This window comes from Barbatula barbatula, assembly GCF_947034865.1.
Source record: "Barbatula barbatula genome assembly, chromosome: 7".
Lineage (NCBI taxonomy): Eukaryota > Metazoa > Chordata > Actinopteri > Cypriniformes > Nemacheilidae > Barbatula > Barbatula barbatula.
The window spans coordinates 25,190,654-25,212,844 of NC_136770.1; the positions used below are offsets into that span (position 1 = coordinate 25,190,654).

General features: G+C 40.0%; 2 protein-coding genes across 2 annotated transcripts; one reads left to right on the top strand and one right to left on the bottom strand.

Annotated features, from left to right (window-relative positions):
• The first annotated feature begins 1,508 nt into the window (after positions 1 to 1,508).
• On the top strand, positions 1,509 to 13,323 carry pkp1b (plakophilin 1b). Its single transcript, XM_079460864.1, has 13 exons — positions 1,509 to 1,993; positions 2,855 to 2,952; positions 4,284 to 4,711; positions 5,031 to 5,172; positions 5,391 to 5,595; positions 6,820 to 6,979; positions 7,809 to 7,926; positions 9,625 to 9,798; positions 9,989 to 10,159; positions 10,926 to 11,082; positions 11,398 to 11,596; positions 11,858 to 11,942; positions 12,781 to 13,323. The coding sequence occupies exons 1-13, from the start codon at positions 1,810 to 1,812 to the stop codon at positions 12,853 to 12,855; spliced, it is 2,196 nt and encodes a 731-aa protein (XP_079316990.1). The 5' UTR covers positions 1,509 to 1,809; the 3' UTR covers positions 12,856 to 13,323.
• A 3-nt stretch (positions 13,324 to 13,326) lies between these two features.
• Positions 13,327 to 21,717, bottom strand: tnnt2b (troponin T type 2b (cardiac)). The gene is made up of 13 exons (XM_079460884.1): positions 21,661 to 21,717; positions 21,400 to 21,457; positions 18,751 to 18,789; positions 18,466 to 18,492; positions 18,274 to 18,295; positions 18,126 to 18,186; positions 17,857 to 17,973; positions 17,698 to 17,775; positions 17,196 to 17,303; positions 16,141 to 16,253; positions 15,948 to 16,038; positions 15,721 to 15,761; positions 13,327 to 13,490 (listed from the first exon to the last, which is right to left on the bottom strand). The coding sequence occupies exons 7-13, from the start codon at positions 17,953 to 17,955 to the stop codon at positions 13,451 to 13,453; spliced, it is 570 nt and encodes a 189-aa protein (XP_079317010.1). The 5' UTR covers positions 17,956 to 17,973; positions 18,126 to 18,186; positions 18,274 to 18,295; positions 18,466 to 18,492; positions 18,751 to 18,789; positions 21,400 to 21,457; positions 21,661 to 21,717; the 3' UTR covers positions 13,327 to 13,450.
• Positions 21,718 to 22,191: the final 474 nt, after the last annotated feature.

Below are 22,191 nucleotides of genomic sequence, written 5' to 3' on the forward strand. Positions count from 1 at the left end.
TGATGCAGTGTGCCCACGGGTGTGTGTCAGTGATGCTGTGTGCCCACGGGTGTGTGTCAGTGATGCTGTGTGCCCACGGGTGTGTGTCAGTGATGCAGTGTGACCACGGGTGTGTGTCAGTGATGCTGTGTGCCCACGGGTGTGTGTCAGTGATGCTGTGTGCCCACGGGTGTGTGTCAGTGATGCAGTGTGACCACGGGTGTGTGTCAGTGATGCTGTGTGCCCACGGGTGTGTGTCAGTGATGCTGTGTGCCCACGGGTGTGTGTCAGTGATGCTGTGTGCCCACGGGTGTGTGTCAGTGATTCCACAATGGAATTATGCTTAGGGCACCAAAATGGCTAGCAGTGGCCCTGGTGCCCACGGGTGTGTGTCGGTGATGCAGTGTGCCCACGGGTGTGTGTCAGTGATGCTGTGTGCCCACGGGTGTGTGTCAGTGATGCTGTGTGCCCACGGGTGTGTGTCAGTGATGCTGTGTGCCCACGGGTGTGTGTCAGTGATTCCACAATGGAATTATGCTTAGGGCACCAAAATGGCTAGCAGTGGCCCTGGTGCCCACGGGTGTGTGTCGGTGATGCAGTGTGCCCACGGGTGTGTGTCAGTGATGCTGTGTGCCCACGGGTGTGTGTCAGTGATGCTGTGTGCCCACGGGTGTGTGTCAGTGATGCTGTGTGCCCACGGGTGTGTGTCAGTGATGCAGTGTGCCCACGGGTGTGTGTCAGTGATGCAGTGTGCCCACGGGTGTGTGTCAGTGATGCAGTGTGACCACGGGTGTGTGTCAGTGATGCTGTGTGACCACGGGTGTGTGTCAGTGATGCTGTGTGCCCACGGGTGTGTGTCAGTGATGCTGTGTGCCCACGGGTGTGTGTCAGTGATGCAGTGTGCCCACGGGTGTGTGTCAGTGATGCAGTGTGCCCACGGGTGTGTGTCAGTGATGCTGTGTGCCCACGGGTGTGTGTCAGTGATGCAGTGTGCCCACGGGTGTGTGTCAGTGATGCAGTGTGCCCACGGGTGTGTGTCAGTGATGCAGTGTGACCACGGGTGTGTGTCAGTGATGCAGTGTGCCCACGGGTGTGTGTCAGTGATGCAGTGTGCCCACGGGTGTGTGTCAGTGATGCAGTGTGCCCACGGGTGTGTGTCAGTGATGCAGTGTGCCCACGGGTGTGTGTCAGTGATGCAGTGTGTTTGGTTGACATCTTCATGAGTGTTTGTCTCAGCATTTGCAGGGCTGCAGTTAACAGGGCTTTCTTCATTGGCAAACAAGAATATCTACATTTGTTAATGATGATCTTGTTAGATTCTTACATCCATTTTACTGGCACTTTACTGGTCATTCTTAATCTATTTTTTGTATCGTAGGATAGAAAGGATTCTGTAAATCATTTTCCTTAATATCCGTATGATGCAATAAGCGTAAGCAATAACGCGCTCTGATCTCTATTGTGGATGTAAACGCCCTTCAGCTGAAACTAAAGCAGCACAGCCTCTTCAACTGTGTTCCTCCTCATTTACATGACATGTGTTTGTGTTTAATGCATGTTCGATTTGTGAAACATATCCATTATCCTTATTAAAAGTGATGACTGCGACACTTAAAGCCACTCCGTAACGCGTAAATGCGCTTTTTCCAGACGAGAACCACCAGAGTTTCGTTCACCTGTCGGGCGTCACACGGGCGTGGATCAGGGCGGGTCCAGGTGGATTTACCTGTGACTCAAAACCCATAGCGAGCGCATAGTAGCCGGACGGAGCAGATAGCTGCAGCTTTACGCATTGGACCTCACCCGTCTCTGACCGGAGACAAAAGCAGAATGATGCCAGAACCTTTTAAATCGGCGCTGTCTCTGAGAGATTTAGAGGACACGTCGCTGGCTTTGCCCTCGGATCATCAAATGAGATCTGCGCAACAGAGAGTTCTGGACCAGGTCGGCACCGTCAAGAGAAGCAAGTCTAAATACAGCAGTAGAAGTGTTTCTGGACCCGCTTCACCCACCAGTGAGTTCATTCTGTCAATCTATTTCACAAGAACAGTACCGACATACTTTTCATTTTCGCTCACAACGCGCTGGGTGGTATTATTGTATTTGCATATAATGTCGTGTAGGTTCAATGTTTCATGGTCATATATGTATGTATATTTAAATCCGGTTGAATGGAGAAGATATGCATCAAAAGGTTAGATGGTCAATTTGTCATTGAAAGTTGCAGATTATTTATATAGACACTGCGAAATCGACAGTGTTAAAAAAGGTCAAATGAACTCTCAAAGTGTAGGCTATATATATCCACACTTCGATATTGTGTATTATGTATAGATTTTCAGGGTTCATTTAACCCGTTTTAACACCGCCGATTTGGTGTTCAGAAATATCCTTGTGTGGATCCTGTCTGGATGTTTACTCAACAGTAAAAGCCTCCGAGCCGAGGACACTCACACTGCGCATTCGTGGTTCCTTATTCCAAACAGATTGAAATCAGCAATTTGATCACTTTACCCAAAACATTGCGTTTAACAGTCAAATACTTTTTCCAGAATTATTAAACAAAACACATCACAGATAATGAATGTAAATCTGTCATATAAACATTATATATGAATAAGGTTAACAAGTCAAACAGGTGTTAAGAGACTCATTTCTGATCTGACCCTTAAAATGAGTCAAATTAAATATTTTTACTAAAATAAAATCAGTTGATATAGAACTTGTACATGAAATACATTTTCAAAAGTTGCCTGGTACTTATTTTTACATTGTAAGTACTAAAGCGAAATATTTCTCTACAATATCCGCATTTTTAAACGTTGTTTATAAAAAGCCTGTAAATATCAGGTGTTTGTGTTTTGTGCACCTTTAGGCCCTGAAAGTGACAGTGTGTTTTATGACTTCAAGCTGTCGTCTGCTTCGGCTCTCGGAGGACCAGCCATCAACAGAGGAAACACTATGACCAATGGGGTAAAGATTTGTTAAGTTCCACTTTAAGTGAAAGTTTCTCACAGCTGGGCGGTTTAAAGACATTCTTCTTCTTTTAGTCGCTCTGTTCACCTTTAATCAGCTCTTTATCTCATCTGGTCAGATAACAATGGAAACTGTGTGAAGTGTCAAATGGTCTGTTGCTCATAACAAAACAGCAGGATTAAGGTTTACTCTTCTAGATTTAGAATGCTAATTTACTGCAAGTCAAAAGTTCATTTACGTATGGTTTCATGTCAGTGGAACTTTGAAGAGAAAATCTGTGTCCTTTACACATTCACTCAACACTGTTACACACTTACAGTTCAACATTTTTAAAACAGTTTCTCTCGAGTGAGCGAGCGAGCGAGCGAGTGAAAGTTAGATCACACCTCTCCTCTTCTTCAGTGTTTATGACTCATACCAAACCGCCGGGTCTGTGGCTGTTCTGCCAACCCTTCTTCATGTTTGGGTGTAGCCACAGGAAACTTGAAGACGTCTACATAAAAAATACCTTTGCTTTCCTTCAATGAAGCATGTTATGTTGTGTACGGTGTCTTACAATCTTCTGTAAATGATTCGTGTGTAAATTATGAAAAGACACGGTCAGGGGTTTTCTACGAAAGGATTTTCCGCTCGTCTGCATTGTGACTGTTGTTCTGACACATATTTAGTTCAAATGTCAAATGTACAATTGTTCATAATATATTCAGTGCAAGTTTAAGAATATAGGAATTAAAGTTTTTTTGTTGATTCAACTTAAAAATGTTTGTTGAATTTCTTGTTGAATTGACTGATATTAACTTTTTATCTTTTTAAGTTGAACCAACAATTTACAGTGTACTCCTGTAGAGTACTGGGCTGTCCAAACGTTTGAAGGTTGTGAAATCTTTTTATTAATTTAAAATGTTATACCATGAATAGTTTCTCTTTTGAAAAACATGCATTGCAATGACGCATAATGTTTATAAAATGCCTTTTTAACGTTACTGCAAGAACTTTTTGCTAACTAAGAGAATTGTAGGAGAAATTTTAGAGAACATGTTCTGAGAAGTCTAGTTTAGGTAAATTGATCTGGAACAAATCAACCATGTTTATTCAGTTCGAAATGGAAGACAGAAATTTATGACATTTTGCTTATTGCTCCCTGAACTCTTTGTGAGTCACTTTGGAATAAAGTGTCTGCTCAATGACTAAATGTAAATGCAAATCGACGACAGGTTTAATGTATGTTTCAAGTGTATGATATAAAGTTACAGAAAGGATTAGTTGTATTCCAGTAGATCGCTGCTGTTAATGTGACATCATCACTGTTTGTTTGTTTGTTTGTTCAGGCTAAGCAAAGACAAAACCCCGTACACAAGTCATTGAACTCCCGTAACTCCAGCAGCGCTCATATGAGCATGAGCTCGAGGAAAGAAGGACTTCTGTACGCCCCTACCCAACCCCAAACCAACATTCTGTCCAGCTCTAAAACCACCCGCAGCGCTCCGGATCTGGGCTTTTACACCACGGCCAGTGCCGCCACCGCCCAACGAAGCCAAGGCAGCATGGGCAGATACTCAGAATGGGTTGAGAAGTCCACGTATTATCCTTTACACAAACAAACTCAACAGCCTCCTGCTAACGGCATGTACGGAAGATCTGTCAGCATGAAAAGAGTCAGCACCGTTCAGCCCACCAAGAGACTATCTTCTTCCAGTCGATCCAATGGAGATTCCAGGGTGTCAAACACCAGGACTGGACAAAGCGGTGGCTACTCGTGAGTTTAATGGCATTTAAACAAGTTCACTCTATAAATTCTAGTCACTCCTGCTAGTGACAGTATTATGATGTTTATAGCAGTATCTATCATTTAAATCATTTGACCACTACTTTTACATACTCTTGTGTTTTACTGTCCATGCTAGTAGCCTCAGTATAAATATACAAAACTTTAATTCATACTTTTAGTATTTGTAGTGTTCACTTTAGAGTATTTTTTATATAGCATTAGGGCTTTTGTTGGCTTTTCTGATTAATCTGTGAGAAACTGATGGGTACCTCACAGTCATTCTCTCTCTCTCTCTATTTGTGTGCAGTATGAACACAGATCGACTGATGTCTGATATGACGATGAGAGATGCAGTGGAGTGTTTGTGCAGTCCAGATGAGAATCATCAGTTGTGTGGAGCCGCGTACATTCAGCACAGCACCTACAAAGATGACAAAGCCAAACAAGAGGTGTGTGTGTGTGTGTGTGTGTGTGTTCTCAAACGCGTAGCATAACACAAAGCCTCATGCTATAACAAGATTTAACTCCATCAAGTACCATTGGTTCTAAAGGGCGCCATCATATTTATTGTCTCCATCCCCTTTGATTTGCTTGACATTTTCTTTGATAAGGAAAAAGATGTTCTGTGATGCGGCTGATCCGTAATGTTGTGTGTCGTGTGTCTCAGGTTTTGACCCTGAAGGGAATTCCCTCTCTGATAGACCTGTTAAACAGCCCCAGTCCTCAGATTCAAGAGAGCACAGCCGCTGCGCTGCGCAACGCCGTCTTTAAACACCAACAAAACAAAGATGAAGTTCATCGTGCCGGAGGAATTCCTAAAGTACTTGAGCTGCTGGGAGAAAGCAGTGACGAGACGCAGAAACATCTGACAGGTACATGACATCACATCTCACCGCCACCTGTGTTGATCCAAATCACTTTACAGGGAATAGCTTGCTGGAAAGTCCCAGTCAAGAAACTCGGATTCATCATGAACATTATAATGTGTCTCAGATCAGTTAGTGGAACACAGATGTGAAACTAACGCTGTGTGTACTGTTATCAATGGGCGTCAGAACTTTCTCACATCATTTACAGGAAAGTAAACAGCGATTGCTGATGAAAGAGCAAAACAGACTGCCTCCTGAATTAAGAATGAAATAAACACTTTGAACAAACACTTACAGAATGAGCAGCGTCCCGCTCATCTACCTGTACTATGTTATTAAAGTATAGGGCATAAATAGTTTGGGTGCATAACACATAATGGAAGTGATGGAGTTGATGCCGAAGCGCACACATTATGACGGGTAACAAACACACCATTTTTGATTTATTCATTCATTCTTATGTAGTGTTTATTCTAAGTTCGGTGTAGCGTCACCGGACTCCTCTCACAGTGAATTGTGGGTAATTTCAGCCGTTTGCGTGTTCATGAATCTGCAGTTTGTCATGCTGTAAACACGTATTGTTGTTTACTAGTGGATGTTAAAGGAGGGGTGGGTGATTTGGAAAGGTGCTAACTTTAGCCTGCTAGCACTGACCTCTATGCGATTCGCCGTCCAAAGTAAACGAATTACAAAGTAAATCCATTAAACTCTTCGGGAAGCGGTGCTTACCTGTCCGAAAGAAAGAGAGCAACTATGGTATCATATTTCAGCTCCTTTGCCTGCCGGAGCTGCATCTCTCCATCGTGTAAAGATGAACTGATGTTAATCCCAGTTTTTCTTCCTTCATGATCCAGACGCTTTTTCAAAAACAGACTTTAGTTTTTTTAGATGTATGATGTCTGCGTGAACAGGGTGTGCAGTGGGATGCAAAATACGTTGGCTGAAAATGTACACATGACCAGTCACAGCGTTCGGCCAGAACATTTTGATTGCTATGAGAATGTAAGGAGATTTATAACTAACACCAGGACAGGATCACCTACCCTGCCTTTAATGCATTGAGACATTATTGAAACCTTGTTGTAACGTTTCACCAGTGTTCAAATAGTTATGTTTATAAAAGAGTTTATGAATGATTTTAAAGTGTAATCTAACCACCGGGTTGTGTTTAGAGTTCAGTTCTTTCAGTCTAAGAAGGATAAATGATTTGTGTGTGTGTGTGTACAGGTCTCCTGTGGAATCTGTCTTCAGCAGATAATATCAAACCTGATCTTCTCCGTATGACTCTGCCAACGCTCACAGCGAAAGTTCTAGAGCCATACTCATCCAGCACAGACACCACAAGCGTCTCTCCAGAGGTCCTCTTAAACACCACGGCCTGTCTGAGGTATGACAACATGATGTGTGTGTGTGTGTGTGAATTCTGTTGACACCTCTTGATTTACAACACCTCAGTCAGTCTGATATTCTGCTTCTGTTCTCACAGCCAAATGTAGCCTGATCAAATATTAAAACTACATTTGATATGTGTGTATCAAGTCATACGTCATTTAGCTTTTTATGTAGATTAAGATAAAAACAATTCCACGTACAGAGTATCTTTGTCTTAAGACATTTTGATATCCTTGGAATCAAATGAATGTACGTGAGAAACATGTTTTGACTTGTTTCTGGAAAATATATTGCAAATTCATTCATACAGATAGCAAATTGTGTTTGGTTCCATAAAGAGAGAACTGCATTTTTAATCATTTTCAAAATTCACATTAATATTTGTTAAAACCGCATGCATGATAAAATACACATGCATTGAATTTTGAATTAGAACATGTATTTAGAAAAAGATCAACATCATTTTTATGTGATAAGCTGGATCTTTCTCACAGTTTTCACATCGCTGTTGGATGACTTTTTGTCGCTCCTGAGGTTTGATTTAGTTGAAATTCAACAGACACTGGAATAAAATGTCTTGAACACAATACATCTAGAAATACAGATTCAATGAACATTTGAAATGCTCTCTTCATGTTTTTCACGGCTGTATAGATATTACACACCATGTGACCCTGCAAAGAACTAGTGGGAGAGAAAGACGATGGATTTTGCATATAAACATTTAAATTTGCTTCCATCTTTGTCTGACATCTGTCTGTTATACTTTGAGGAATCATCAAAGTCACAAACAAACATTGACATTGTGTCTTTTGTTTTGACAGAAACTTGAGTTCCCCTAAACTGCTTAATCGTCAGGCCATGCGCAACAGTAAAGGACTGATCGATTCTCTCATGCGATACACAGAGACCTGCCTTAAAAACAACACACCAGATAACCAGGTGTGTGTGTGTGTGTCAGTGTGTGTGTGCGTGTCCGTGTTTGCGCGCACGCGTGTGTCTCCGTGTGTGTGTGCACGTGTGTGAGCGTACGTGTGTGATTGTGTGTGTCCGTGTGTGTGTGCGTGTGTGTCGGTGCACGTGTCTGTGTGTGTGCGTGCGTGTGTGTCCATGCACGTGTGTGAGTGTATGTGTGTCCATTTGTGTTTGTGCGTGTGTGTGTGCACGTGTGTGTGTGTGCACGTGTGTGAGCGTACGTGTGTGATCGTGTGTGTCCGTGTGTGTGTGCGTGTGTGTCCGTGCACGTGTGTGTGCGTGTGTGTGTGTCCGTGCACGTGTGTGAGTGTGTGTGTGTCCATGTGTGTTTGTGCGTGTGTGTGTGCACGTGTGTGAGCGTACGTGTGTGATCGTGTGTGTCCGTGTGTGTGTGCGTGTGTGTCCGTGCACGTGTGTGTGCGTGTGTGTGTGTCCGTGTGTGTGTGTGCATGTGTGTCCGTGTGTGTGTGCGTGTGTGTGTGTCCGTGCACGTGTGTGAGAGTGCGTGTGTGTGTCCGTGTGTGTGCGCGCGCGCGTGTGTGTCCGTGTGTGTGTGCACGTGTGTGAGCGTGTGTGTCTGTGTGCATGTGTGTGTCCGTGCACGTGTGTGTCCGTGTGTGTGTGTCCGTGCGTGTGTGCGCGCGCGTGTGTCCGTGTGTGTGTGCACGTGTGTGAGCGTGTGTGCATGTGTGTGTGCATGTGTGTGTCCGTACACGTGTGTGTCCGTGCACGGGTGTGTGCGCGTGTCCGTGTGTGTGTGCGCGTGTGTGTGTCTGTGTGCGTGTGTGTGTCCGTGTGTGCGCGTGTCCGTGTGTGTGTGCGTGTCCGTGTGTCCGTGTGTGTGTGCACGTGTGTGTGTGCGCATGTGTGTTTGTGTGCGCGTGTGTGTGTGCGCGTGTGTGTGTGCGTGTGTGTGTGTGTGTGTGTGTGTGTGTGTGTGTGTGTGTGTGTGTGTGTGTGTGTGCGCGTGTGTGTGTCCGTGTGTATGTTCGCGTGTGTGTGTGCGTGTGTGTGTGTGTGTGTGCGTGTGTGCGCTCGCGTGTGTGCATGTGTGTGTGTGTGTGTGTGTGTGCGTGTGTGCGCTCGCGTGTGTGCATGTGTGTGCGTGCATGTGTGTGTGTGTGTGTGTGTGCGCGTAGCACGTGTGGACTGACTCATTTTAACCAGGTGTGTAAGATAACCAGGCGTTTCCAGCAGACAAAACATGAAACTGTTGTTGTAGCAAAAAAAATGTACAGACGCATTACTCACTCTTATTCCAGAGGCACAACCTTGTTGCTGCTTGTTGTCTGTCTGCTAAATGTACCTTTATATTGTGTGAAAATAAAGAACATTCAGCTTTCTGTGTTTAGCGGTATAAGTTTTAGATATTCAATGTGTTTCCAGTGTGTGAATGAGAGAAGTGTAAATAGACGGTAAATTGTGGATGCTTTGACACTTTTCTATTTTTTAAATTCATCTTTTTTTTGTTTATTAATTTCTTACAGAATGATGTGATAAATCAAAAGCATCATTTAATGTTAATTTGAGTTGTATTTTGCATTATATATGCATTTTATATAAAGCATTATATTTTGAATTGTTGCAAAGCATAGTAGAAATGCTTTTATTATTTGAGATATCTCGTCAAATGTCTGTTAATATTTGTGGTACTTTTGTTTGCAGGCATTGGAGAATTGTGTTTGTATTCTTCATAACCTGACATATCAGCTGGAAACAGAGATGTCTTCATCCTTTACTAAAATAAATGCTCTGGCCAGTCACGCCCTTAAGCGCACCAGCTCTTCAGACGCCGGCCCCATCGGATGCTTCAGCTCACAGAGTCAAAAAGTCCAGGAGGTTTGTCCACAGGTTTACATCACAGCGAACACTCCTGACCTGTCCAACACAGCAAACACTGGAGTGACCAATTGACTTTCTTTGGTGTTTTGGAAACCTGTTACACATAATAAGAAGTATTTATTCCAGCAAATGCTTTGTCTCGTGAACGAGCACAGTGTGATTCTACATTGGTGTTGGTGTGTTGCAGAGCGTCTTTGACTATCCAGTGATGGAGGATAATAATCCAAAAGGAGTCAGCTGGCTGTTTCATTCTAAAGCCCTGAAGATGTATCTGGATCTGTTGAAGTCCAGTGAGAGAGAGGCCACGCTTGAGGCCAGCTGTGGAGCGCTGCAGAACCTCACAGCCAATGAGGGCCTCGTACGTACACAAAGACACATCCATCCATTATATATCAATCACAACAGCATCTTCAGACTCAACAGCATTCATTCATTCATTCATTCATGTCGTGCATAGATCTGTTAAAACATTCTTTTAAAGCATTTTGAATATGTATGTGTATATACAATATCAGTCATATATACTTATTCATTTTATTTTATTTTGTCACATTTTATAAAAATGAAGTAAGCTTATCGAAACTGTGGAACATTAGAGAAAAATGAGAAGCATCTTCCCTATAGTCGTCTAAAATCTGTATTATATCAAGTTTCACCCTCAGATGATTTTTAAAAAGCAGCTCTCATTGGCTTCTCTTTTTTCATTATTCAGTCATTCAATTCTGATATTTGTAACAAATACAATATAAGTGTTTGTAAACTTTTAACCGTTTGTGTACATATAGATTAAGATACTCAGTTATACTCATATTTTCCACATCTTATAATAATAGTAAACTATAGAAAGAATACAAATGTAATTGTTTAAAACGTGATACCACGTTCTGTTGGTATACTTGCATTGGAAAAAAGTGTTTCAATGGGCTTCGCGTCGTGCATTAAATCCTTTGAACGGCACAGGCTAGCAGTGGATTATCTCTTACTTATCTTTGGTCTTCTCTAGCGCAGTAGCGGTTCTTCTAGAATATACATCAATCAGTGGCCTACTTGTATTTATTGTGTGCTGTTGTGAACATTACTGGTAAATCTGTGTGTGTAAATGTATATCCTGTTTTGTTTAACAGGTATCAAATGTGTTGAGTCAAACAATTGTACACAAGTTGAACGGTCTGAAAGACATCAGTCCATTGGTAGAGTCGTCCAATCCTGCGCTTCAGAACAGCGCCGTCGCTCTGCTGGGGAATCTGTCCAGATCGACACGTACAGGAAACCAAAACATGGGTGAGCCAATGTCCTCGAGCTAAACAACCACATGTACGCTTTCCAGAGGGGTGTGTTTTACTTCACTTCTTGACAGATTGTCATATATTTGACAGCTGACATGAGAAAGGGTTGGTGGGGATGTATGGGTGTGTCAGTGTGATGAAGAGCATTAAAGTATCGATCGTATTTTTTTATCACTGTAGATCTTTGACACGACCTGTCCTACAGATGTGTGTGCACGTGTAGTTATTATAGTTAAGTGTGTGTCAGTTGAAGGTTGCACGCGTGTTGTATCAAGTCTTGTGTTTTGATGTGTTTTTTCTGTTGTTTAAGCCCGTGAGAGTTTACCTCAGCTGGTCAGCTTTGTGAATTCAGGGCTGACGAAGGACGATTCCTCGCCTCAGTTTGACGGCACTATGGCGACGGCCCTTCACAGCGCTCACTCCATGTTAAAAGCCGATCCTGAGTTTGGCAAGAATTTAATAAATCCTGGATTGATCAGCGGTCTCAGCGGCATGAGTAGAAACAGTGTGTGAGTGTCCAAAACACAATTCTTTCACCGCACGATTTTGAATTGCACGTAGAATTTGATAGTCTTATTTCATTAACACTGCATATAGGAATGTATAGTGTGTCTGATATTTGACCTGTGTTTTGACCTGCATAACCTTATACGTTTTGCTTATAGTCAATATGTTTTCTTGTACAGGGGCTTTTTAACAATACAAATGTATAATTAAAGTTAACTTGAAAGTTGACTTTTGATTTCTTCTCTGTTTGTTGGATTGTTTAGATCTCTGCCAAAGTCCAGCACAGCCGCAGGAGTTCTGCTGCACAGTCTGTGGTCAGATAAGAGCTTTCAGAGCTTTTTGAAAATGGTACGACTGCATTTCTTGAAAGAGAAACTTACCTTTAAACATCAAGATGCTTTTCCAGCTTTTAAATCTATGACCGAAACCCCTACACTTCATTTCTCCACCTGCAAAATAGCAAACTCAATATTGAATAATTAATAATATAATGTTTTGACAATAATCTGGTTTTCAGAAGAGCTTTGAAATAAATGTTTCTTACTGTTTTAGTTTTATGCATAAACCTTCATAAGAATTATGCTTTAAGAAGTTGCAGAGGAAGTAGGCAATTAAACTGTCATTTAAGAAAAATACTAATTTAAAACTTTTTATCCTTTGAAAAGAAAATATCTTGTCGAGATGTTTATTTTTAAGAGTTTGTAAAATAGCAAAATAAAAAAGAGAAATGTTTCCTTTGAAAGCAGCTCTTACACTCTCTAGTTTAGTATAAACATGAATGAAGTAAATGTGAATATTATGAAGGAAGGCGTCTCTGTAAGATATGCCTGAGGTCATGTGTGTGTGTGTGTGTGTGTCGGGGAGGTAAGGATTAGAATTTGGGTGTAACTCAGACAGAGTGAGAATGCTTACAGTTAAAAATCTGCCACACCTCATGACGCCATTTCTGCAGACACAGCAGAGAAAGAGAAGGGCGTGTGTCCAGATGACCCGTGTGAGGAATCTAACCTCACTGGTTTCCATTGAAACATCTATCATGTTGATTTTATGGAAACAGCTCGCACAAGAATACACGCTCGATATCTGTTTGTCTGACCGATGGCAGGCGGCGAGAGCGTTCTGTCATTATTTCACTTTCGTGGTGCAGAAATGACACCTGATGATGTTTGTGTTGGTGTATTTACAGCAAGGGATGAATAAGAAGACTTTTGTGAATGATGCGACATCAGCAGCTTTCAGATCTCTTCAGGTCGTCGACTGACCGGCACGTCGACACACAACATGACACAAAGACAACAGTTTTAATTGTATTACATTTTCACTCTGGTTAAGTATTTCATAACAATGGTAAGAATTATTTTGGGGAAGTAGACACTTTTTGTTAAGCAACAATGTAAAATACAGTGATAGGAACATGATATTTGTATTTCGTATGAGTACAGTTTTATTCAGCAAAGCAATGTTGTTTGTAACTCTTTACGATCTGTTTGCATTTCTTTAATGTCATTTTGTTTCTCAAGTGTTACAGGCAGATGTGTTTGTGCAGGTTTATACAGATGTGTAGAGAGAGATACAGATGCATGTATCATATGATCAGTGAGTGATTGAACTCTTTGGCTCATTTGCATCATGTTCTAAATTCACATGTATTAGGGTTACAAGATTTATGGGTGGGTATATGTTTCTCATATTTCAGCTCTCACTAAAGTTCAATAAAGTTTTCGACAGCATTAGTTTGTGTCGGCTTTAATAATTCAATATCACATCATTTTCACAACCAAACAAGAAGAAAAAAAAAAAGTCTTTCAAACGGTTTAATCTCTGCGTGGTTGGAGATTTCTGGTCACGAAGCGGCTTCACTTCTTCACTCTTCTCTTACTTATAGGGCCTTTGGTACTAAATAAAAAACATGTTATTTGTAAAAACATGAATATTTGTAAATGCACAACCTGCAAGAACATAAAGTCAGTTTCACTGTGAAGTGGGCTGTGGTTCTCCGCTGGTTTGGCCCAGATCTTATACCAACAAAAATAACAAACATTAACACTGTAAAACAAATACAGTAAATCATTTGGACATTACACGCAAAAACTGTAAAATTCCGTACAATTATGTTTTTTTAACAGTGTGGTTTGATTCGATTAACGTCTTTTCCCATTTAAAGGGAATGAGTTCTTTCTGTCTTGTCTTTTCATTTGTGACCCAACAGTAAGAACCGCTCAAGGATCAAATGTTGAAAAGGTCCCCCAACACTTCAGGCTTTTGGGTTCTAATTCAATTCTTACCATTTTATAAAACATGGGACAACAAACTACACCTTTAACTAAAGTTGTTATGCACTTTTGAAGGAATGTTTCCTCTATATTCAAGCGTCTTTATTTTGAAAAGCGTGCGACCTTGCTATAGCGCATCATTCCACTCGCCAGTCTTCTAGCGCTTACAAGCGGATCTCACCGGAGACTGTCTGACCTCATCATGGATGTGTTATGACCTTCTATAACAGCTGCGTCTCCGTTCTCATGACACTCCCAGTGAATAACAGAGTGTTTCCATCTCCAGTCTGACTCATAAGAGCTTTCAATCTGGCTCCCGAGGGCTTACGTGGGTCTTAAGAAGCGTGTGGAGCTACTGGGGGGTCAAATGGTTTCTCAGTAAAACCTGCTTTAACATCACAATGGCACTAGAGCTCCTCTGCTATAGTCAGATTACACACAACACCTGTGCAAGTCCATGCAGGGCCACACGAGTCAGTCAACCTGAGAGACACAACATTTCACTGCTGGATGGGAGACGTTTGAAATAGAAGCTTGTGTCTTTGTGTTCATTGAAGCAGCAGATTTTCACATGACTGCAGCTGTCCACATTCAGCCAGCGTATCATAAAAATATAGCACGCTAGATCCATGTTAATCCCACGTACACCAGCATGATGTCCAGTGGTATTCTTTGAAGTACCTTTCCAGCATGTGGTGGCCAAACAGTATCATGGTGTATTTACTATGGTAAAGTTCAATGCTGGATGAGCTGGGTCAAACAGGGACAAACCCCAACCGTTGGGATAAATGACCCCAGAAAATGTCTCAATACTGTATCAGTACTTTACTTCTGTTCCCTTCACTATAGTAAACACTAAAGTATACTAGAGTATTTTTATAGTTTCATAGTTTTGTGTTTCTGTATTAGAGCCCAATGATCAAGCCAGAACAAAGAGTCTATTGTTGCTTCAGGACAGTTGTGGAAACACGAGACTCTATGAGTCTTGACCGAGACCCGTCGCTATATTTGATCACAGGTTATTCTCACTCACTATTTATGACCCTGATCCTGTATAATGTCACTCGATACCATATACCTTGATACCAAAACATTCTTAAATCAGGATACATTTACTTGAAATGCAAATTGACTTTTAACATTCAATCCCGTTTTTTGTGAAAATGATCAAGTTTATGTTTAAAACAACAGTAATAAAATAAAATAAAAGTAAAATAAAATTATATATATATATATATATAAATACATTTAATTTAAAATAAAACAATAAAACAAATATTAATAGAATATTCATATTTTTAAATCACATAATTTTATATTAATATAATATTAAAACAATTGATATAAATATAAATTTCTATATTAGTAATATATTAATATAAAATGTTATATTAATATGGCTAAGGTTAATTGTTAAATATACTGTTATATTGTTCAATTGAAACTTTAAGAACCTACTAAAATGTGTTTCCTTTGCTTTAACCATAAACTCAAATTGAATCCCTTTTACTTCCCAGAAAACAAGTTCAAGATAAAGATTTTATATCTTAAATCATTTAGCTTCTCCACTAATTCATTATTGTCTTATGACTGGAAGTATTGAGAAATACATTTTGCAGCGTGATTGAGCATTGAGCTAACACCTCTCATCACCATACAATCTGATTGAAAGCAATGATGGTTGGGTTTAGGGCCGGGGCTACTCATTGCTCTTTTCTAATAACCAATCAACAAATGAGGCATCTGCTGAATTCTGGTAAGCTGATGTTGATCTGATCTGAGCCACAGGCCTAACAATCTGAATTGAGTTCAGACTCAGATCTATAAATCAACAGCGTGTGAAATTGACTCACGTTTTCTGATGATCGCTGACTCGATTTCTAAGTACAGTAATCTGTGAAAGAGAGATGAAAAGCGTGATTCAGAATGAATATGATTCACCGGCGCACAATTTCACTTCCTTCTCATGTCAATCAAAGTGAATCTGTGGGAACAGACCCAAAGTCAAGAGAGGTGTGACCGCATATTGGCGGATGTTTTGTCTTTCATCTGTAACGGTGTGTTCTGGACGCACAATTACCTCGTATTTCTGGTGTGTGTGTTTGAACTGCAGGTCAAAGTCCTCTCCTTCCAGTTGTCGCAGCCACTTCCACAGTTCATTGGCCGTCTCTCTGCATAATACACACACACACGATAAACCAGAATGTGTGTGAAACACCTTTAGATTCATGTTGCTTGTGTCGTATCTTGACATGTATGTGCTGTGTTTTCACCTGAGCTTGTCCTCACTGAGGTGTTCAATGTTTAGTTCTTTACGTCGCTCGCTGAGGATCGTTCGTTTCTTCTCTCTCTCGGTTTGTTTCTTCGGTTTGCCTCTTTTGTCCGTCTGAAAGGACACAGAAAATGTGTTGTTTTTTACATTTTTCAATATAAAACAATTAAGGCAAAAATCAAACGTGGAATTCTGATTCTGATAAGTTTTCTCATTGGAAACGAGCAGAACCTACATAACACATAATTATGCACCTGTCAAAACATGAAGTGATGAATGATAAGGACTTGAAAACATTTATGGAATCGCTTCAAGATTGTACAAAAAAGAAAGTAAATAAACACACAAGTATTCATAATTGCTTATAACTCATACTCATTTCTGCAGTAGATCGTATGTGTACTATACACAGTCTGTGAATTTGCAAACAGAAAATAAAAAAACGTTTTCTATTCTTTCTATGTAAAATTGTTGAATCTTTCTAACTCGGCACTCTCATATTATTGTCTACCTGAGATAAATTGATTGTTGTTTTCCTTAATATTGTTACTTTGTAACTGAATTCTGAATGAATGACCTATATTACACATCCCACATTACAATGCAAACAATTTGGAAATAGCATCCGGTGTAGTATTTTGACTGCCAAGAAGAGATGAAAATGGCAATCCTGTTAAAAGTCATTAAAGAGTCGTTCATTTCCATGTTTAAGAAACCAGTATGCTGGTACATTTTGAAGCATGTTAGCTGGTATGTGCTGCTTTAAGCTGCTCACGTGCTGGTTTAAACTGGTCCTGAGCTGGATTTGGACCAGCTTAAACCAGCACAAACCAGCTACCATGCTTCAAAACCTACCTAACCAACATACAGTATGCTGTTTTATTAAACATGAAAATGAACGGTGAATTGAGCGTTTCACCTTTTCACGTGACAACAGTGTGAATAGTTTATTGTGAAATAACATCTCTCACTATGCATTCATGTGTTGTCTATTAAGCTTTGTGAAATATTAAGTAAGTTGTGTGCGAGTGAGTGATTTGAAGCACAACTCATTACCTTTTGCATGTATCCAGTGTACTGAAAGCCTGCGAGAACTTTCTTCTTCTTAGCATCGTCATCGGCCTTCCTCTTCGCTTCTTCTTCCTCTTTTCGAGCCTTTTCCTCCTAACAAAAACCTATTTATTGATGATTAAAGTGCACTCTAGAGAATGTGAAGCTGACGCCCTATGTTGCATGTTGCGCCGCCATCTTGTGAGGATCATATTCCACTGCTATAATTGTTTTGATATGTACCTTTACTTGCTTTGATTGATAAATCAAGAAATGGACAGTGAAAGAACCAGGGGATTTTCCTGAGCGACTCTGTGCGATGCTATTGCAGTTTTTAACACAGCAAGACCGACCTATCATGGTTACATTTCATAATCAAATAAGAAAAACCAAACACTGCATTGAACGCACTAGCAGCCGTCCTCCCAAGATGGCGCAACATTCAACATGGAGTGACGTCGATTAACAAGCTCTATATACGACAGCTCATCTTCTCTGAGAGACTCACGGCCTGTTTGATTTGACGTTCTTTCTCTCGCTCGGTGTGAATCCTCTGCTGTTCGGCCCGCTCCGACCTGCGGTTCTCCTGAGTTTCACCACAAGGACAAATCAATTCATCGCTGCTAAACATTTGTTTTTTTAGCTTTAAAAGATGAAGGGGTCTTACGATTCGCTGCGTGAGTTTAATGAGTTCTTCTTCATCCTTCTTTCTGTTCTCAAAGTGAGCCTCTATGAGCGTCTGCAGCTCCGTCAGATCTTTCTCCATGCGTTTGCGATGAATATCCTGAGGTCATGTTTTTAAAAGGTAAAAGAGGTCATTACACATTTAACTGCAGGAATCTCTAAATACAGATCATTTTACATGTGATATATGACTGATGCATTGCTCAACTATTTACAGCATGTATAGATAAACATATATAAGTAAGTACTCACGTCAAAATCAACTTTCTCTCCATCAGGAATTTTAGGTGGAACCAAAGCTGGTACAAAGGGTCTTACGGAAGACAATAGAAAACAAGAAAGACGTGAATGTTTCGTCATATGGATGGCGTGGATTCTGAACGATCCAACTTACACTCACTTTTGCTTTGGTTTCGCTCCTTCTGGATCATTAAGATGAAAGAAAAGGTTTTAAAAGCACACATCAAATACGTTATATGTATTATTTGGGATTATTTAATGATTTGGTTCAGGGGTCGAGGAGTTCATTCGGGTATTTCAGGTCATTTTCAGGTAGAACCTGTTTGCATTGATCTGAAGTGTTCACATTTACCTTCCTCTCCGGGTTCTTCGACAGCATCTAGACAAAACCAGATCGCCCGTCAGCAGAGCTGAAATGTGCTTTTATACACAAAAGCCTTCAAACATGCAGCTGAAAACCCAGAGGCTTGAAAGATCTTAACTGAGACAAGAATCCAAACAAAAAGCTTTCTCATCTTGATGAACTGTTCAGTCATCTTATTCAAATATGTCAGGTTTGAAGTCTGTTGCTAAATATGCTGAACCTATGACATTTATGACAAAATGTATGTGTGATAGAGACTCTCGCCTGAATTACCGGCTTGCTGTCGCACGGACGTTTGATCCTTTACAAGCCCTGAAACAAGAACACAAACATCAAGAGACGTCTCACCCGAATAAATATTATACTTACATTCACATGCGTTATCCTTTTATTCTCATCATTCATTATTATTTTGTTATAATGATGACATATTTTGCGCATTTGACATTTTCATGACAATTCAGAACATTCTTGCTCTAAATTCTCATAAGTGTCCTGTGAACACACATTTTATTTGTCATGTCAGTTAAATAATTCTCAATGGTGATTCTCATTAGAGTAGCTACTAATCCTGTCTGAAAAAGTTTCTTTTTAAATTGAAATCTGCAAGGAAGTCAAATATTTAATATCACCTAATTGTCTAATGATTTGTCAAAATTATATATAATGATATTAAATGTATTTAATTATGATATATTGTCTTTTAATCATTTATTAAAAAACGTAATACATTGTTATATTATTTGTTCATCTTTGTCTAGACGGTATCAGTTTTATTTCTGACAATCTTCAAAGGAGATATATATTAATAGATTTTATAAGAATAGGGATTTCATTGTCATGATGATAATATCACTTTATGTGATGTCAACATGTCAAATTAGTTTGATGTTTTATGGTGAGATATACAGTAAGTCAAACATGTTAATCCGGTGTGTTTTATAGAGCTCCAGGTGAACATCGTGCGGTTAGCAGAAGCTTCAGTGAAAGCAGGAATATCTTCATCCATCTGCTCCTCCTCCAGCACCAGCTCCTCTGACATCATCATCATCATCATCATCATCTTCAGGATGGTGAGAATAGAGCCGTACATGTCAAACACACGCACACACTGATCTTACAGACTGACCTTAACCCAAACCCACATGTTTCCTACACGTTATATTTGTTGCTGTCATTTTTGTGATCTAGTTTTTTCTCAAGAGAAGTTTTATATGTATTTAAACGCCCAAACAGACACACTTGAACCAGATTGAACAGTTACGTTACAGAGATTTGACAGTGGAGTGGAAAAACAGGCCCATTCATTAACACAATACATCATTAGACGTGTGGATTATGTTGCTCAATGGTGTTACATAATCAATGTAGGTTGGCAAAAGTGCTTGATAATGCAGATCCTCCACCCTTAAACCCATTAAGCTACACCTGTAAACACTCCCGGCACTTTAATATCACCATCTGATGCCAAAGAACATGATATCTCACACACACACACACACACACACACACACACACACACAGGTTTAGACATCAAGACACGGTCAAATGCCCTCTCACAGAAAACACACACAGATAAATCCCTATCCTTCTCTATCCGTGTGTTATTTTAAATCAGGACACTCGTCTCTCTTCTGTTTCTCTCGTCTCGGTCAATGAAAGTAAACGTGACATTTCTCTATCTCTCTCTCTCTCTCTCTCTGTGTCAGATGAGCTGATGTATAAACCGGATCTACTGGTGGAAACCTGAGGCTCATTTAGGTCAAGCCAAGACTCGGAGAGAGAACGAGACGCCTTTGTGCTCCAAACAACAGTTCATCTCAACAGCCCGAGACAGATCGACTTCACATCTCCAATCCAGAACACAGACTGAAAGACCTTCCTAGAGCCAAAACATCTCATGACTTTACTTTAGTATCCTTTGCTATTTACTATAGTAAACTATAGTAGTTCAATTCTTAGATACGATGGTGTTTTTAAATATTACTAATGTTAATCTACAACCACAGTATTTACTACAGTTTATCAATTCACTAATTCACAGAATACTGTCGTATACATGAATAAAAAGTCAAAATACAAAAATAGTGTAAAGTAATACAAAATATTAAAACTTACTACATATTTATCATTTGGGAATTTACACAATCATTTTTTAAATGTTTTGTCAGGAACATGAAGCTAAATCCAAAATATTGCTTGTCAAGTCATGTAAGTCGTTTAAAAGGATCAGATCGGGTAAAATAGGACTTTAAAGCATCTAATAAAAAGCGTCTAATCTTTGGGTGATTGAAGGGATTTATACACAGAGATTTGGTGACTGCTTTGCATCATTATGAGTCATGAGAAGGGTGTCATTTGATAGGTGTCAATATCTGTGAATAATGTGCGTTCTATCCCTTTTTATTAACACCGTCACCCAATGACAGATTATATTGAATAACCCTTTACCAAACAAAATCCTATCTCTGCACATTTGTGTGTACAGTATGTTTCACAGCCGTGCAGATTTAAGGTTTAGGCCATGAGTTTGTGCCACAGATCAATATTTCTCATACTGTAAGATGGTTTATGTCACAATATGCTTTCATCAGCAAAAATGTTCACACCTTTCTCTGCACTATAAAAAGATTTGATGGAAGCGTTGATTTAACTGACTAAACCTGACTACACCTATACCATATTCTGTAAGAGATAGAGACGTGTCACTCACTGTATTAATTCTAAGAATTACTGACGGAATCTCAAGAAAAACTGATGAAAACTTACCATCCTGCTCCCTAAAAAACAGAAACAGCAATATGTAGAAACACAATCACAAAAGAAATATCACACGTATTAAAGGTATGTGTTCAGTTAGGATGGCACGCGTTTACTGTTTGTTTCTCATGTGTGTTCATATGTATCATCCTGTCAATAAACTCAAACTTACTCATACTCAACGTCCTCTTTCTCTGACATGTTTAGATCACTCACTGTCCTGTTATAAACATCAGATATACAGCATCAGTTTAGCAAAAATGAAAGAGGATCAAACATAACATATATAAAATATAGAAGAGATCACAGAATATATTCCGTTTTACAAACAAGTTTTTCCTTTAATTTAACAAATCGCAGGGTCACTACATCTTCTACATAAACTGAATGATGTCAAATATACAGTGCAGATATTTTTCATACCTTTAGTCACGACACGTTGAAGTGTTTCCCAGAGTTTGTGCCCAACGACTGCGCGCCCCTAAATCTGAAGCCCAATGATATATAAGATCACATGACCATATATGTCATGTTCATGTTCTTATAGAAGTGCTCTGAGAACACGTATGAACGCATACACACAAATATACTGTTTATACACACACACACAGGTCGGAGAACAATAGCGGGACACATTCTCTGGGTTTGTATTTAGTCTATTTATAGATCTCTGACCATCTGCCCTAATACACCCGCCTCAAAGATCTGTCCTGGTTTTACACTGATAGGTTATATCATACACACATGCTCAAATGTCTTGGTACAGCTCATTAAAATAATTCTTCATTGCTCTTGAACTTCTGTAGGTTTAAAAGCTGTTGTATCAAGTATACTTGCATGCCTTTGGTACGTCATAGAATAAAGCAAAGAAGCTGTGGAGAGAGATGAATTAGAGATTGTAAAATGGCCTGGACACATTTATTTCTACCGCTTTGAAATATCACTATAATCAAT